Source organism: Amphiura filiformis, chromosome 9 (genome assembly GCF_039555335.1).
Source record: "Amphiura filiformis chromosome 9, Afil_fr2py, whole genome shotgun sequence".
Lineage (NCBI taxonomy): Eukaryota > Metazoa > Echinodermata > Ophiuroidea > Amphilepidida > Amphiuridae > Amphiura > Amphiura filiformis.
In genome coordinates, this window is record NC_092636.1 from 19,279,955 (window position 1) to 19,296,818 (window position 16,864).

The following is a 16,864-nucleotide window of genomic DNA, read 5'->3' on the forward strand; positions in this document are numbered from 1 at the left end:
TATACAATTACGTAAAAAGAATATTGAAACCTTGTTTAAAATAAAGCTTTATTACGTTCATCCATTTTTTAGAAGCACTAAATAATGTCTATGACTCTGTGTCAACCTAGAAACACCAACACATGTCATTTCAGCGTTCCAAATTCAACAGGCTTGTTTGCCCCTCACATGCTCAGCAAAGGTTACCAAATTTATCATACATAAAATTTACATTAGCAGCTTACATTACAATGAGAGATGTACCTCTGTCAAATGTTGAGAGGGATTTCCTTTTGGCAGCTATAGAAAAGGGGAAGGTAAGATATTTTGTAAGCTTATATCGGCGATCTTTTCTTTTAAGTTTTAGACCACCCGACAAAAACAATGCCCGAGCAATATTTTATATTATAAGGTTAAAACTACGAATTTATCAAATTAAACTTTCGCATCAAGGTTAAACATGTTCTTAGCTATACAAACATACCTTTTATTTGTCAAACAAGCTTTATTTTGTTCCAAAATCCATGTTTTTATCGTAATATTATTATATTTGACGTAAAAGAGCTGAATACAAAACCGGTGATGCAGATGAATGCTGGACGGTTCGCACCCTTTCAATTTCGGACCCGTGCACTTTCGCCCCCTTTCTATTTCGCACCCGTGCACTTTCGCCCCTTTTTTATACCGCTGGTATTGTGCTGCTGTTGATTGATGCACGATCGATTGCTTGAACTCCCGGCTGTGCGGCGTAGTATGTTTATAGTGCTGGACTGCTGGGGCCATCGGGCATAGTCATGATAAACCCGGGAAGGAAGGAAAGAAAGGATATTTTATAACAAAATAGAGGAACGATTTTTTTTTCTCAGTATATATTACAGGCCCAGATATTTTAGCAGCAGGCTTACCCAAAATAATGAAATAATTAGAATTCAATGATAAAAATAGTAATAATAATAGATAGTAATAATAATAATAAATTTATATTTAATTATTAATTATAATATGTATAAAAACAGTGAAAATTTGTTCCAACTGACGACCAAAGGATGGATCCAAAAGGATACAAGTGTCAACAAGCAATGGATAAAATTAAAAACAATGAAAGTATGACACAACATCCAATGGGGGAGTAACACAAAACATATAAACAAAGTTAATTTAATAATATAATATGATGATAATAATAATAATAATATGATAATAATAATAATAATAATAACAATGTTAATAATATAAACAAAGTTTATTTAATAATATAATATAATGATAATAATATGATAATAATAAGAAGAAGAAGAATAACAATGATATGAGGATGAATGCAGATTATTTTATCATATTCATTTATTATAAATTTTGTCTCTTAGTGAAATATTGTATTAGTCTATGTACATTTTTGCATTATAATTATCTTTTAACAAACTTTTATATTATTTAGTAATGTTTTAATATCCACACGGACATGTGGAAGATCAATATTGTATTGAACATGTTTTACCGTGTATAAATAAAGTTATTATTATTATTATTATTATTATTATTATTATTATTATTATTATTATTATTATTATCCCTCACTTTTCTCAAAAAATTGAGATTTTTATACCACTGGAAACCTCTGGCTACATAATTTTATGTCCAAAAATAATTCTTGCAGATTTAATTCGTCTAGCAAAAATATCGTCAATTTTGAATTACGTTCTGGTGTACCAGAACGAAATTACAACAGTGGCCTATAGAGCAGTGTAATACACATAGTCATGCATAACTCGCATAATGCAAAACCGGAATCAACTGAAATTTTGGGAATAAGATTTTTTCAAGCATATCTACCATGTCTACTAAAAAATGTCATAAAAAGATGATACTAGGATCACGAAATACTCCTTTAAGATAGATGTCATCTATGCGTCGGACCCCTAGGCCTATAGCCTGATCATGCAAACGAAAAAAGAACGAAAGGAAATAAAGAAAGAAAGGGAAAGAAAAAGCGAAATCCAAAGAAATTAAGATGAACTGAACAAATCTAATTGATAGAAATAAATTGATTGTTTAAAACTGTTTATTATGTGCAGCAACATCCAAAAACAAAACAGGGTTCAAAAGACAAAGCAGCTTTCTTGATTAAAAAAGAAGAAGAAAAAAAGGCACTATAAAAACGAAAAAAAGGAAAAAGAAAAGAAAAATAAAGAAAGAAATTCATCTCCTTTACGATCTTTATTATCTAAGAAATAGATGCTATATTACATTATTGACATCTTCGAGTTCAAACATCCCGCCTTAAAATTGTCGGCATATTTAGCAGATTAAGATATAAGATGTGCCGTGGTGTTAATAAAGCATCGTCATAATGAGTCCGTGATTGACAGGCCAGTAAACAAAATGAATCATGAACACATAAATGTCAATCATTTACAATGCAGAATTGGATAGCATTTTTCCACAAATTTGTTTATTTACTTTATGTTATTTATTAAAACCATATTTATACAGGGCTACCTTTCAGATAAATCTGCTATTACAGGGGCTCTGTGTCATAAAAACAATATACATAACAATTTGTAGAATTATACATAGGCCCTATATATGTAAGAATTTTTTTAAAACATCAAAATGCATAAACATCAATACATCAAATATATCAAAATTCATTAAAAGTATTTACATTTCTTTGTTTTATACAATTTACGTAACACTTGTAGAAATATATATTAAATTAATTAAGAACACAGACAAAATACATCATTCATTAAAAGACATAAAAGTTAAAACATTTGGTTCCTTATTTACATTTCTCATTAAAACGAACAGAAAACTTTCCTGATTAATAATATTTTACGATCGAATGCGTCAAGAGGCATATGGCACTTTTGCGTGTCTGTTTACGGTACCCTACCATTGATTGGACCCACACCATACCCGCCGCTTTCGCGTCAGTCATTCATTACATAATGAGTCACACTTTATACAATCACGCGCTGCGGCGTGGCCGGAGACTTGTCAAGCAATCGATCCAGTACGGGTGTGTTCTGGGACGAATATATGCGTGCTACTGCCTAGCCACCTACCATTGCAATGATTGAACCCATGTCACGCCTGGCGCTTTCGGCGTACTAGTGGCAGCTAATACTCATGGTGAAGAAAGGTGAACAACATTTATTTTCATTTTAGACTTTTTTTATAGTCTATATTTTCTTCATTTCAGCTTAATCATAGATACTAAAAATAAATTTATTTTTAGTATCTATGGCTTAATTTAGCAATCATCATCATCATCGTCGTCATCGCCATCATTATCATCATCATCGCCAAATTAAATGCGTCAGTGTACGTCATCATCATCATATCATCATCATTACCTGACTACTAGCCACAAACCCATACCAAGGAAAATAAAATATCAATTTTGCTGCAAGCCCTCAGAGAAAAGTAATATACAAATGTTTAAAATCATGTTTTATTACAACGTATCTAATAGTAATAGGAATTTGCACACAACCATGACAACTGCTAAATTAAGCTGAAATGAAGAAAATATAGACTATAAAAAGTCTAAAATGAAAATAAATGTTGTTATTACAGTTTGCATATCTGAAGTCAGCTGATAATACATACTAAGCTAGCTGAATATTAAGCATGTTATCATACTTATCAAAAGGCTTATCACCAAGCCCTAGTATTTCATAATTATAGCAGAAGACATCATTGACCAAACACATTGTAAAATATTATTTCGATCAACAAAAATCTGAAATTTATTCTGTAGAAGTAAATAGTAAGGAAAAATAAAATATCGGGATCAAAATAAAAAAAGGTAGCATGTAGTATTCGAACCCGTTCAGTTAACTTTTTCCGTTTAATTGGTGCACGCTCTACCAATTGAGGTATTTTAAATCTCAGAAAGAAAGAAAGAAAGAAAGAAAGAAAGAAAGAAAGAAAGAAAGAAAGAAAGAAAGAAAGAAAGAAAGAAAGAAAGAAAGAAAGAAAGAAAGAAAGAAAGAAAAAGAAAGAAAGAAAGAAAGAAAGAAAGAAAGAAAGAAAGAAAGAAAGAAAGAAAGAAAGAAAGAAAGAAAGAAAGAAGTTGAGGTAAAAAGCTTTTAAACATATCGTAAAGAAGAGGATAGGAAAAGTAATATTATTAAAAGATAGCGCTACAGAAGATTCGAACTCATGGCTATCATTATAACCTTTAGTTCACAAGTCACAGCCTCTACCGCTGCAACACGAGAACCTCTCTAAAAATTTAATCGATTTATAATGTATATTAAGTTATTCAATGTACGTATGGTCCGTGGCGGCGTGATAGAAAACTCAACTGAAACGTATCAAACAGACATAATTTCATCGGTTTACTCCGAATATATTTGTTGGCAATGTATTTAGGGTTGTAAAAATAAAATTGGAATTTTGATTAATTAACTTCCCCACGGTCGACAAAATTTAAAGAAAGAAAATTACATTGATTTCTTTTTAAACTGATTGTGTCGACCGTTAGCGTTATACTTGGAAAAATGGAAAAAAATGCCGGAATTGAACCCACGCCTTCCGTTAACTGTCAGTCTCCTTATCCACTGAGCTATTGAGGTGTTGTAATTTTACGTGCACCTTTGTACTATAGATTCATTATAAACGAATAAAAAGTGTTTAAAACTAATCCACTTGTTTTATGCAATAATAATTGGCTTATTGAATAGAGAACCACGGTATTCAGACCTGTTCTTCACAAATTAGATTCCAAAACTTGACATAAATAGAAAAATGCACGGTATGCAAGCCGAGTAAACAGTATAGAGACATAGTATTAAAATCTTTATTGTGTCTGCATACCGTAAAACTCATTACATTGATATGGTCTAAATTATCCCAAACAAACCAAGTAACATTAAATATCTCAATTGGTAGAGCGCGCACCAATTAAACGGGAAAAGTTGACCGCACCAGCTCGAATCCTACATGCTCCTTTTTTTGATCCCGATATTTTATTTTTCCTCAGTATTTACTTCTACAGAATAGATTTCAGATTTTGTTGATCGAAATAATATTTTACAATGTGTTTGGTCAATGTTGTCTTCTGCTATAAATATGAAATACTAGGGCTTGGTGATAAGCCTTTAAGTATGAAAACATGCTTAATATTCAGCTAGCTTAGTATGTATTATCAGCTGACTTCAGATATGCAAACTGTAATAACAACATTTATTTTCATTTTAGACTTTTTTATAGTCTATATTTTCTTCATTTCAGCTTAATCATAGATACTAAAAATAAATTTATTTTTAGTATCTATGGCTTAATTAGCAGTTGTCATGGTTGTGTGCAAATTCCTATTACTATTAGATACGTTGTAATAAAACATGGTTTTAAACATTTGTATATTACTTTTCTCTGAGGGCTTGCAGCATAATTGATATTTTATTTTCCTTGGTATGGGTTTGTGGCTAGTAGTCAGGTAATGATGATGATATGATGATGATGATGACGCATTTACTTACGGCGGCGAATGATGATGATAATGATGACGATGACGCACGATGATGATGATGATGATGATGATGATGATGATGATGAACAAATCAAATCAAATCAAAGATGATAATGATGACGATGACGATGATGATGATGATGATGATGATGATTAATACACAAACGAAAAGAGGAACAAACATGCCTAGCATGTAATTCTATTTTAACATGGAAAAATTTGACCTCTTATCTACTCGCAAACTGAGATTATGCATATCTTATCTCTTCAATAAACATTGTAAAAGTCGATTTGGCCTTGGCACGGGCCCTTGGTGTAAATATGTCACATGTTGTTCGGATTATAAAGACACAGTTTGTTGACCCTATAATGTTTGTGCACTCATAAATTGACCTCTGAGTGTATTGGGTATAAATGCATGTCCTTCTATAACAACAGGTTAACTTTCTTGTTGAATGGAGGCCTCGAGGTCACTGAACTGTGTATTTGGAGATGATGTATTTTTGGGTCATAGCACACGTGTTAAGCAAAAACATATACTGTGACTGATACCATAGAAACGTGCTCTTTGTTTAAACATTGCAAGTAACATGAGTGGCAAACATTAATGTTTCATATTGCTTAGCAAACCCCCCCAAAGCAATGTTGGAGCCAATACTAGACCAATTGTCCGTTCTTGTCTCAGTATCAAAACAACATTGACTGGTGGGTGCGGAGGGGGGGGGTGAGAATTTCATACAAAATTAAATCCTCATCACTGCCATCATCGTCACCATCACGACTCTAATAATCATCTGACATCAGTTGTATTATCCATCATCATCATCATCATCATCATCATCATCATCATCATCATCATCATCATCATCATCGTCATCGCCATCATTATCATCATCATCGCCGCATAAATCGTCGTCATCATCATCATATCATCATCATTACCTGACTACTAGCCACAAACCCATACCAAGGAAAATAAAATATCAATTTTGCTGCAAGCCCTCAGAGAAAAGTAATATACAAATGTTTAAAATCATGTTTTATTACAACGTATCTAATAGTAATAGGAATTTGCACACAACCATGACAACTGCTAAATTAAGCTGAAATGAAGAAAATATAGACTATAAAAAAGTCTAAAATGAAAATAAATGTTGTTGGTGGTGAAAGTCGGCACAGCATTATCGCAAAGCTGCTGCAGGCATTTGTTTTGCTTGTGCGCATTTGTCTTTGAGAAATTTGCTAAATATTTTTTTTCCATTAGTGTCATGTCAAAGAAGATCAATTCGGAAACATAAAGATGGGATAAAATTATAAATTATAAGCCATCATATTTTTGGCCATATCAATATTAGGCCCTATAAATTTTATACTTTATAGGCCATAAATAATTGAATACTAAATTATATAGCCTATTATAAAGTACTAATAAGGTAACATAATTCTAATAACAATAATATAATAATAATTAATATAATAATAATAATAATAATAATAATAATAATAATAATAATAATATAATTAATTAATAATTAATTAATTAATTAATTAATTAATAATTAATAGGCTTAAAATAAAATAAAATAGAAATGAAATAAAATAAAATAGGCCTAAGTAAAACAAAATAACAAATCAAAAACATAATGAATACCAATCTTTAGTCGAAGCACATTTAATATATCGTAATAATATAGGCCTATTAAATTCAATCGAACCGGAGAGTCCATCAACATACTATTTGCTTTTGTACACGCTGGACCCAGTACCGGTACTGCAAACACAGACAATCAACACTCAAAAGTCAACCAATACTATACACATACAACACCCCACTGTACCGCCGGGAGTTGAAGCGATCGATCGTGCATCATCAATCAACAGCAGCACATTACCCGCGGTTTAAAAAGGGGGCGAAAGTGCACGGGTGCGAAATTGAAAGGGGGCGAAAGTGCACGGTCCGAAATTGAAAGGGTGCGAACCGTCCTGTTTCCATGCAGATTGCAGTTCCAATAATTGAAACTCCCGGCTCCGACCGGGAGTTCCAACAGGTGCTGTGTATGTGCTTGTATGTGTTTAATGTGCATTCACATACACACTTAGCCGTCGGTTCTAAGAAATCGTTGCTCCAAAAATGATTGCAAATTATTACACATATGTAATCATTTTTCACCACAAAATATGATATGAAAACAGTCACAGGTGAGCAATGTATGAATATATGGAGAGGTGAAACAGGTTATTAATTATTGTCAATATTAATATTTTGCGACATTTATAATGAAAATAATTAACACTCTAGCCACCCTATGGCACCTTCTACAACTTGAGAACAAGTCCTCAAACATTCGAAATTTGTAGAACTACAACTGCCGGTGATGCAACTTTCGCGTAGCACGAGCGCTTGATGTACGCTCGTTTTGACGGTGATTTACGCTCGCGTATCAAGCATTTTCAAGTGCGTTTGACAGTAGTTTGCTGCATGGCGCAATTGTGCATTTTATTCAAGATGGCGAATTTCTCGAAAAACACAATGTATTTTTCTTTAAAAAATCCCTCATTTCACAAATTCTTTGCCACTTTCCACTCATCTGATCATCTTTTTATGTGACGGAAGTGATGCTGATTTTATGAAGGTATGTTTTTCGCTTTTCCGATAATTTTTAAATTGTTTTTTGAGACAAAAACTTCCTAGCAGAAAAGCCGTTTTTACTTGATTTCAAAAAGTTGTATTAACCTTGTTTTTTACCCCATAATTTCCCTCATTTATCGAAGCCCTGCCCTCCTTCCAATACATTAAACCTTGACTTCAAAGTGTTTGGCAACTGTTTAACCTTGATGCAAAAGTAAACCTTGATGTAAAAGTAATAATTTAGTCCCTATATAGCGAGGGTGGTCTAAAGGAAAAGATCGCCCTTATATCAGCCTCTCACATCACAAGCACTAGACTGCGGAACTCAGTCTTCAATGATAGTCAGTAATTTATCTTTTGGTCGTTACATGACTATCATTTGAAGACTGAGTTCTTATGATACATCCTCCGAGGAGCAGTTTCAGGATTATTGGGGCAGAGGTTATCTTTTGAATTCTTTCATGACCACTGAAGCATAGTCACGCCTGTCAAGGACACTCGGCGTGAATTGAAGACCATGTCACTCGCCACAAAAGAATGTCAAGGTCATACGACACCAATTTGGTGTCTTTCCGCGCCTCGAAATATGATGCTTAAGGTCTATGACTGCACAAGCACATGCATGCACTTGCAAGTTGCTCATATTAATATTACTCAGTCTCAAAATGATCATGATGACGAGACGTTTGCTTTTCGTACAGGGTCTCGATTTGGACGCAAATCACCGAATCGATTTGCGCCATGATTTGCCTAATTTGTTGCTTCGCCTAAGTTGATTCGCGTAATAGAAGAAGAAAGAAGAATAAAACAAAAATAATCAAGAGTAGTGTCTGACCGATCAGGTCCCTATGGTCGCATGTCATGAATTGGTCATCTTTTGTGTAACATAATGTTTTATGATAAATATATCACCAATTTTGATTCACTTCAACACAACTTTTTATGAATACATTTTAGACCATTAAAAGTATACATTTCTGGAGAGCTTATATTACAAGGATGCCAAATCAACTAAGTATAATATCATAATACAGGGTGAGTAAGAAATATACAGGGTGGAACATCAACAAAATTAACATGTTTCATGTCATGGTAAACTCCATATTTTCTTTTTCTGAAAGCTATGTAGCTCAAAATAAATATGGATTCAGAAAGACATTGCATGGGCCCTTCCAACAAATTAGGAAGAAAGAGTTCGGTATCCCTTGCGTTAAACATACAGGGTGGTCAAAAATTGTAAAATAATTTTACAATTTGTATGACATTATCAATCAAAACTTTTTTCCTCCATGTCTGGCACTAAAACTAATAGCATAATTGACATCAAATTTCCTTAAAAATATGTGTACTTTTGAATAAGCAGGGTGACTCGGACAAGAGATAGGCCATTTAGAAATGTCGGAGCATTACGTGCACACTTTGTACAGTAACATATAGGGAAAACTGTCTTAATTAGCATTTAATTAGGCAATTAATTAGCTACATATTTTGTTACAGTTGATCTACTATAAGGTAGATTAACAATCTAGGATGATATATGTGCAATTTGGTGTTTATGCTAGTTGTACTTTTTAAGATACAAAGGTTTGAAGTTTGCCATATTTTCACAATTTTGTGTACAACCCTATGGGGCTCACCCGCCCCGGCTCACCCGCCCCAGCTCCTCCATTGACACATCTTACATATTGAAGTATAAATCTCAAAGTAGTTGTCAAATTGACTTGGGGTTTTTTGTATTTGACAAAGAACATAATTATCTACAAAATGACACCAAACTTTCTAAAATAGGTATCATACTTTTAGAATAAACTAATCTTGAAGTGGGAAGAAAGCATTTTCATGTTACGGCTCCTCCATTTTTGGGTGACCTATTTGTGACATGCGACCCTATCAGAATCGGCCGATTGGCCGATCAATTCCCTCTTTGATCTGCCGATTCGATCACCGATCACCGATTACCAATTCCCCAATTGTAAACAATGGCTGCCATCGCCATGAGTAAATTTCACCTGTAGGTCGAAAGGGTTCTTGTACGCAAAGTATTACCATAATTAGTATGCTCTGAGCACAAAAATACACTCTCGTGCTCATTTACAATACTTAATTTGACCATGATTATTCTAAATTCAATTTACCTTTTCCCCTGATATCCGAGTCCGTCAATCATTTGATCGCCCCATTTTAATATTGTGTTTACGCTCAAGTCAGTATTGAGTTTTGCACACGGCCCGTAGCTCTCTCCAATCTGACACGCACGTGTGTAACCCGGAAGTGTTGAGTTTTGCACGCGGCCCGTAGCTCTCTCCAATCTGACACGCACAGCGTTCGAGTTTTCTGGTGTCGCATCGCAAAATGCGCCACACTTTTGAATACTTGCGAATCAATTCTACAAACGCATCACATAAAATGCGATGCAAAATTTTCACCGTTTTTTATGGCGCCGGCGCCTATAGCTACAGCTACCTGTATGTTATGTATACAATTGATTAATATTCTGTGATAAATAATGCAAAATGATATCAGAAATGCTGTAAATCGAGCTTGAAATGTCACGATAATTACGATAAATATATCGTGGTTTGTATACGTGTGCAGCACAATTTGAATTCATAATAGGCCTAATGTACAGGTAGCTCAACACTAAAATCTCATCACGTTTGGCATATTACACCACACCACGTGGTAGGTAATTTCAATTAAATATAAATGTTGACATTTGGTTGTGTGCGCCCTGAAGAAATTTCCCCTGATGACAAAAAGAAAATAAATGCCGTCGTGTATAAAAGCCAGAACATGATTGGCTGATTTATCCGTTGTAGATGGGTGATGATCCAATCACTGCATTAGTTAGAAACATTTTATTATTATTAGCTAATATTGATTAATCGGTTGTATTGGAAATTGTTGTAAACATGGAAGAAAGAGAGCTGGCCATGTTTTCGCGATCGTGAGTGTTTTCTTCAATACATTCTTGGCGATTAAATCTTCGGCCTGTGGGCAATTTATGCAATCAATTGATGTGAAATTTCCAAGAAACTGTTAGCTGTTTATGAAATCATTGACAAATGAAGGACACAGCATGGACACAGACACATTATTTTGGGTACTTGATGAGAATCATTATTAATTTTATTTCAATTGACAATACAAAAATATGTAATTTTATTGCATAAAGAACTGCTATGCATAATTTGAGAATTGCTATACAAAACAACTAGTGTGCATAGCAGTTTTTGCGATGCAAAAATTATGCTGGAAGGAGAACCCTGGTCACACGCACGTGTGTAACCCGGAAGTGTTGAGTTTTGCACACGGCCCGTAGCTCTCTCCAATCTGACACGCACATGTGTAACCCGGAAGTAAGAACTACAATTGTACATGTGCATGCGGGGAATTACCTGATTATCTCGGTTGCTTTTTATGATTTTATATATGTTTATCGCCTACAAAGCTTGTTCTTTTGCTAAATTTCGCTTGATTTAACTAGTCTAATTCAAAGAAATATACCAATAAATGAATACTTGTTAAGCTTCAACAATTACTTTCATGATATAGCATGTGTGTTTATCCTATTCAGCTGATCTCCAGGTGCAATATCAGGAGATTTATATTATAACCATTTCAGCAGCAAGAAGAACTCATTCGGGTGAATTACATGTAGGCTTAGAGAAAAAACACAATTTTTTGACCAAAAATGCACGATATTACAAACTCTGCAAAATGCGAGAAAAAGCGAGATTTATTCTCCCAAAATTGGCGAAAATTAATTTAAATAAAATACTGCCCTCTATAGTCGATTCCATAATCAAAACATTGCATGAGCCGGTTTGTTGCCTGGACTGACCAAAAATACACCAAATATTTCCTCATTTCAGCTTGTAAGGTTAATATTTAAAGGTTTGAGTAGGCCATGCGTTTTGAGTTGGGCCAGTAAATAGGTGGAGATGTTACATGCGCGCGACATTTTAGGGTTCATCTTTTTAATTTTCTCAGTTAATATGCAGCATATGTAGTTAATTTTGGTGTCAAATTAAAGCTTGTGATGAGACCAATACAGTAAACCTTAAAAAAGTTGTAAAAAGTTATTAACATTTGAATAATTTGCATCTAATTAGCATAATGTGCGGGGTGGAGGAGGATCAGGAGGAGGAGGATCAGGAGGAGCAAATTTAATAAAAGTGACCCCAGGGGTCATATGATGCAAGAGGTGCATTTCTTTTTTCACATTTTTACAATTCACTTTAAACTGCATACTATAACACCATACAATCATATTCCAGGTAATTTAATTTGCTTTGAGAAGCAATTTTGCATATTTTATTTTCCGTTCGGGTTACACATTGAAGTCAATGGGAAAATATGCCTTGAAAGAGGCTGGCGCAAAATCATTTTAATTTTATTGAACCCTATGATGTTATATGGGTTGTTTTACAATCAGGGTACATTTGGGCTGAGCACCATATTGTGTCCTGTTTCAAATATTAGATTAACTTGTGATTAAAAGTTGCCATGCCTAATTATTGGCCCCTATTAGTTCCACCTACAGCCACAAAGAAACTGTTTGAAATGCTTAGCAAATGATGAAAATATACATTTCTGTATGATTTTGGGACAAAATGGCCGTCTCATTTGACCTTTGTGAACTTTGCAAAATGATATATCACTGCCAGCAATAACATAAAAACATATTTTGACTGTTCAGAAGTAATGTTTGAAACATGATTGTTCAAAATTTAGAACCATGTAAGATTGCGACTGTTTCATTAATTGTACCATTTCTTCAAATTTATGTTGAAAATTCCGTCAAAAAATGTCCTCTCCGAATACAAGCTCGTAATCCATAGTTAAAATTGACCCAAGACTAAAATTATATTTTCTTGAAAAACACTAATATATATCCTACAAACTCATAATAAACACTTAGTCCACTTACACTTAGTTTCTATGTATCACATGTTTGAAAGTTGGAAGTCAGGTTTCCGTCAAAATGTGTCCTCTCCGAAAAATTGGGTATACAGAAACATGTACATCAAAAACATGTTTCTGGCATAACTTGAAACTCTGAACACTTGACGCCTAAATTTTTTTACAGATTTCCTATTTGACATATCTACAACACAAAAACAAATAAATTGAGGAAAAACCAGACACTTCATTTTTCACCCCCAGTGAGACAATCTGTGTACCCTGATTGTAAAACAACCCATATATGTATTTAAAGCTCTGACTGAGAGGAATTCAAATATGGAACTTTTAAATATGTGGGGTGAAGCTAACTTTTTTTTTTAATTTGTCAAATTTTACATTTTTCCCTAAAATATTTGGTATTTTCAGTTTCATAACTCCTTAGTGTTACACCCTATGTCATTTTAAAGTGCATTTTTGGATTCCTTGGTTCATTTACAGCCAGAAAATGTATACTTTTATATATGAAGAGCTATGTTGCAAAACCCCTTACATCCACTTTTGACTTTTTGAGAAAAACAGCTTTTTTTAATTGTGCAAGTATTACTTGTTCGATTTGATTCAATTTGGGATTGGATGAAGTGTTGATGAATAGAAACTAAAAGAATAGGTTTGGGACAATTTTCAAGGCTTCCTATTTATTTTATTATTTCTTTTATATCGCACCTTTTGTGGATGTAAGGCCGGGTTTTGCAACAAAATAAATTTACCCCTTTTCTAGAAACCACCTTTGCAATCAAATTTGAGCCCATTTGTTTGCACTACATTATGTAACTTGACTAATTTTATAATGCTTTGAAAATCAAAAAGAAAAATTGAAATATCTCATTTACTTTTTTAATTATGAATTTTTAATTAAATTCGGGAAAATGGCATTTGTTGGGTATTTCCGAAACTACACCTTTTGTTAATTAAAATGATTTTTTCAAACATAGTGACCCAAAAACAGTTCCTTTTGGTTTTAATAGGTAAAGAACATTCCAGGCTACCATTATGCATCAAAAAATTTAAAACAAAACAATTCTATATTCATTTTAAGTTCAGATTTCGAAATTTCCCTAAGATTTCCCAAACGGAAATATGCGATAACTCCGAAGGGAAGGTAGTATGAAGGTCAAACAACCACCAAAATGTGTATTTTTACCCACACTATAATATTATGCCAATAACTCAATTTGGCCAAAAGTGGATGTAAGGGGTTTTGAAACAAAGCTCTTCATATGTTGGGTATAATATGTGAAAGATATTCATATCTAAACGAAAAACATGCAATTTTCATCTCGCAAAAATATGTAACGCATTACCGGCCCAACTCAAAACGCATGGCCACTAGTAAATAAAGATTAATATTACTTGTGTTGTTGTTTAGATACATGCCAGAAAATGGACCGTTTTGAAAACTTGGGCTGGAAAATCCAGTCAAATCATAAGCTTTTATCCAATTGTAATTAATGGTTGTTGAATTCTGCTAAAGAAATGACCAAAGCTAACTTAAAAACCTTTGTTGATAGTTTGCTGGTTTATTTAAAACTGTATAATATCAGTAGAATTGGCTGACAAAACCCATTTGACAATAGTCATATTGCCATTTTGAAAAAAAATTTTACTGAGACACATTTTCACAATGAAGATTTTGAACATTTCTAGATATACCGTATTTCGTCACATTTTCCCAAGGGGAGGGGGGGGCGTTTATTCAAGGTCAATTTTAGAACGATAATTCCCGTTAAAATCATTAGGTAAACTAAAAACATGTGCTAAAATGATGAACTATGAACTAGAAACACTGACTTCTGGCTCACTTCCGGGTTTTTGATCCAGATTTTCTCCAATTATTGACGCTATTATCGACCATGTGCGCAACTTGGTAAGCTTACTACACAAGATAGCATGGAAATATCAGCATTTTTGAAACATCTTGGTTGAAAAAAAGTGGTGGGGGCGCTTATTTGAGGGGGGCGACTATTTGACTAAATACGGTATATCTCTTGAAATATTGGTTAAAATTTTATGAAATTGAAGCTCCAAATAAGGCTCAGATTGCACCAGAGAGCATCTAGAACCCCGGCCGTAGGCACTTCACACTAGCGCGAAGCGCACATACATGTATTATGTTCTCTATTTTAGTGATAATCAATTGATTCGCGCAAAATATTTTCAGGAGAATCAACTTTGATTCTCCTCAATTCGGTTTTTACCGGCAAAAACCTGTTTTTGCCGGCAAAGGTGGCAAAAACTGGCAAATATCTGTTTTTGCCAGTTTTTGCCTGGTTTAAACCGACAAAAACTGGGAAAAACTCGCGTATAGTCACTCAAATATTATAAAGTAACACAGAAAGCTCATAAACAGTAACACAAAACTTTTAATGAATCATTTAACATATTTTTTTGTTTCATCAAGTCAAATGGTTGAGCAATAAAACGCATGCCTTTAATTTCTTAATATGGTAGGCCTACTTATAATTACAAAACCTGGTCTTGTTACGTTCAGGAAATTATTTTTGTAACTTAATAATTTGTTTTGAGATGAAAAAAATGAACTATTAATCACTTTTTTAGTTTTTGCCATTTTTGCCGGCAAAAACCTGCGAACCCTGACTCCAACAAGTCTCAGGCCCTGTCGTATCTCTTTCCTTGTTGAGAAAATTCTTTCCTTGTTGAGAAAATTAACGTTGTAAAGATAGGACATCCGGGCCCTACAATAAGTCATACATTGTACCTAGAATATTTTCTCAATTTGAATTTTATCCTTTCTACAGGTATGACTGCTTTTTACCATGTTTACCATAAAATTTGCGTCAATACTGATGTCATAATATGTGCGCCACGTCAGTTGTAGTTACTACAAATTTTGAACGTTTGAGGACTTGTTCTCAAGTTGTAGCAGGTGCCATAGGGTGTCTTCAGTGTTAATTGTTTTCATTATAAATGTTGCAAAATATTAATATTGTCATATTGACAATCAATAATTAGGCCAAAAAAAAAAAAATGTTGTGTTGCCCTCCATGGCCGGGTCAAAATCGCGAAAATCTGGGCCCGGTTTTTTGTTTTTTTTTTCAAAAAAAAAAAAAATTTTTTTTTTTTTTTTTTTTTTTTTTTTTTTAACAAATGATTTTTTTTTATCATACATGTACCCCCATTGGATAGTAGGACTGACTCATTGAATCCCAACAACATGGATGTTTAGGCCCTTCACAATTGATTTTGAGTTTCCTATTTCCGCCCGCATCAAAAAATTGAAAATTGCAAAATATTTAATTATTTGATTTTTCTCTGTCATTTTCTCTGTTAAATGACATTTTTGTTACATTAATTTGCTACTTTCTTACTTTGATCATGAATCCTGAACAAACAAATAACACATAGGGTCAGTCCATGTCGAAACAGATTGAGTGTACACCCACCCTCTTGGATTTTGCTCTCCTTTGGCTCAGGGTACCTTTCATGGATCCCTAGGTGAGGTCACAAGAAAAAATTCAAATTCCATTTCGCTTATGAATGGCGGGCAATCAAAGTTTGGCGACCTCACCAAAATTGTGAATTTAAGGGGTCCAAATGACAAAGTGCTCTCTTTGAGGGCACTTTCTTCTTAATTGAATCAGTTGTGATCCTCTTTTTTGAATGTGGTCACTCACTGGCTGTGTCTGAAATACCTAATGCCAAAAAAAAGATAGATTTCGAATTTCGTTGGGATTTCAGAGGGGTCAAAATCAGCACTTCGTACTGTTCAATCAAATTATCTTGATTTTGAAGGACCCATGATAATGTCACAGTGCACTTATAGGTCCTAATTATGTTCAGAATGGATT

At 33.7% G+C, this 16,864-nt stretch overlaps 1 protein-coding gene across 2 annotated transcripts in view; it reads left to right on the top strand.

Moving 5' to 3' along the window:
• Positions 1-147: 147 nt before the first annotated feature.
• Positions 148-16,864, top strand: part of LOC140160721 (exosome complex component RRP45-like) — a 48,684-nt gene continuing 31,967 nt past the window's right edge. For both annotated transcript variants that reach the window (XM_072184017.1, XM_072184018.1), the window contains exon 1: positions 148-296. In XM_072184017.1, coding sequence (XP_072040118.1) covers positions 231-296 — 66 coding nt within the window. In that variant the 5' untranslated portion in view covers positions 148-230. The remainder of the gene's footprint in view (positions 297-16,864) is intronic.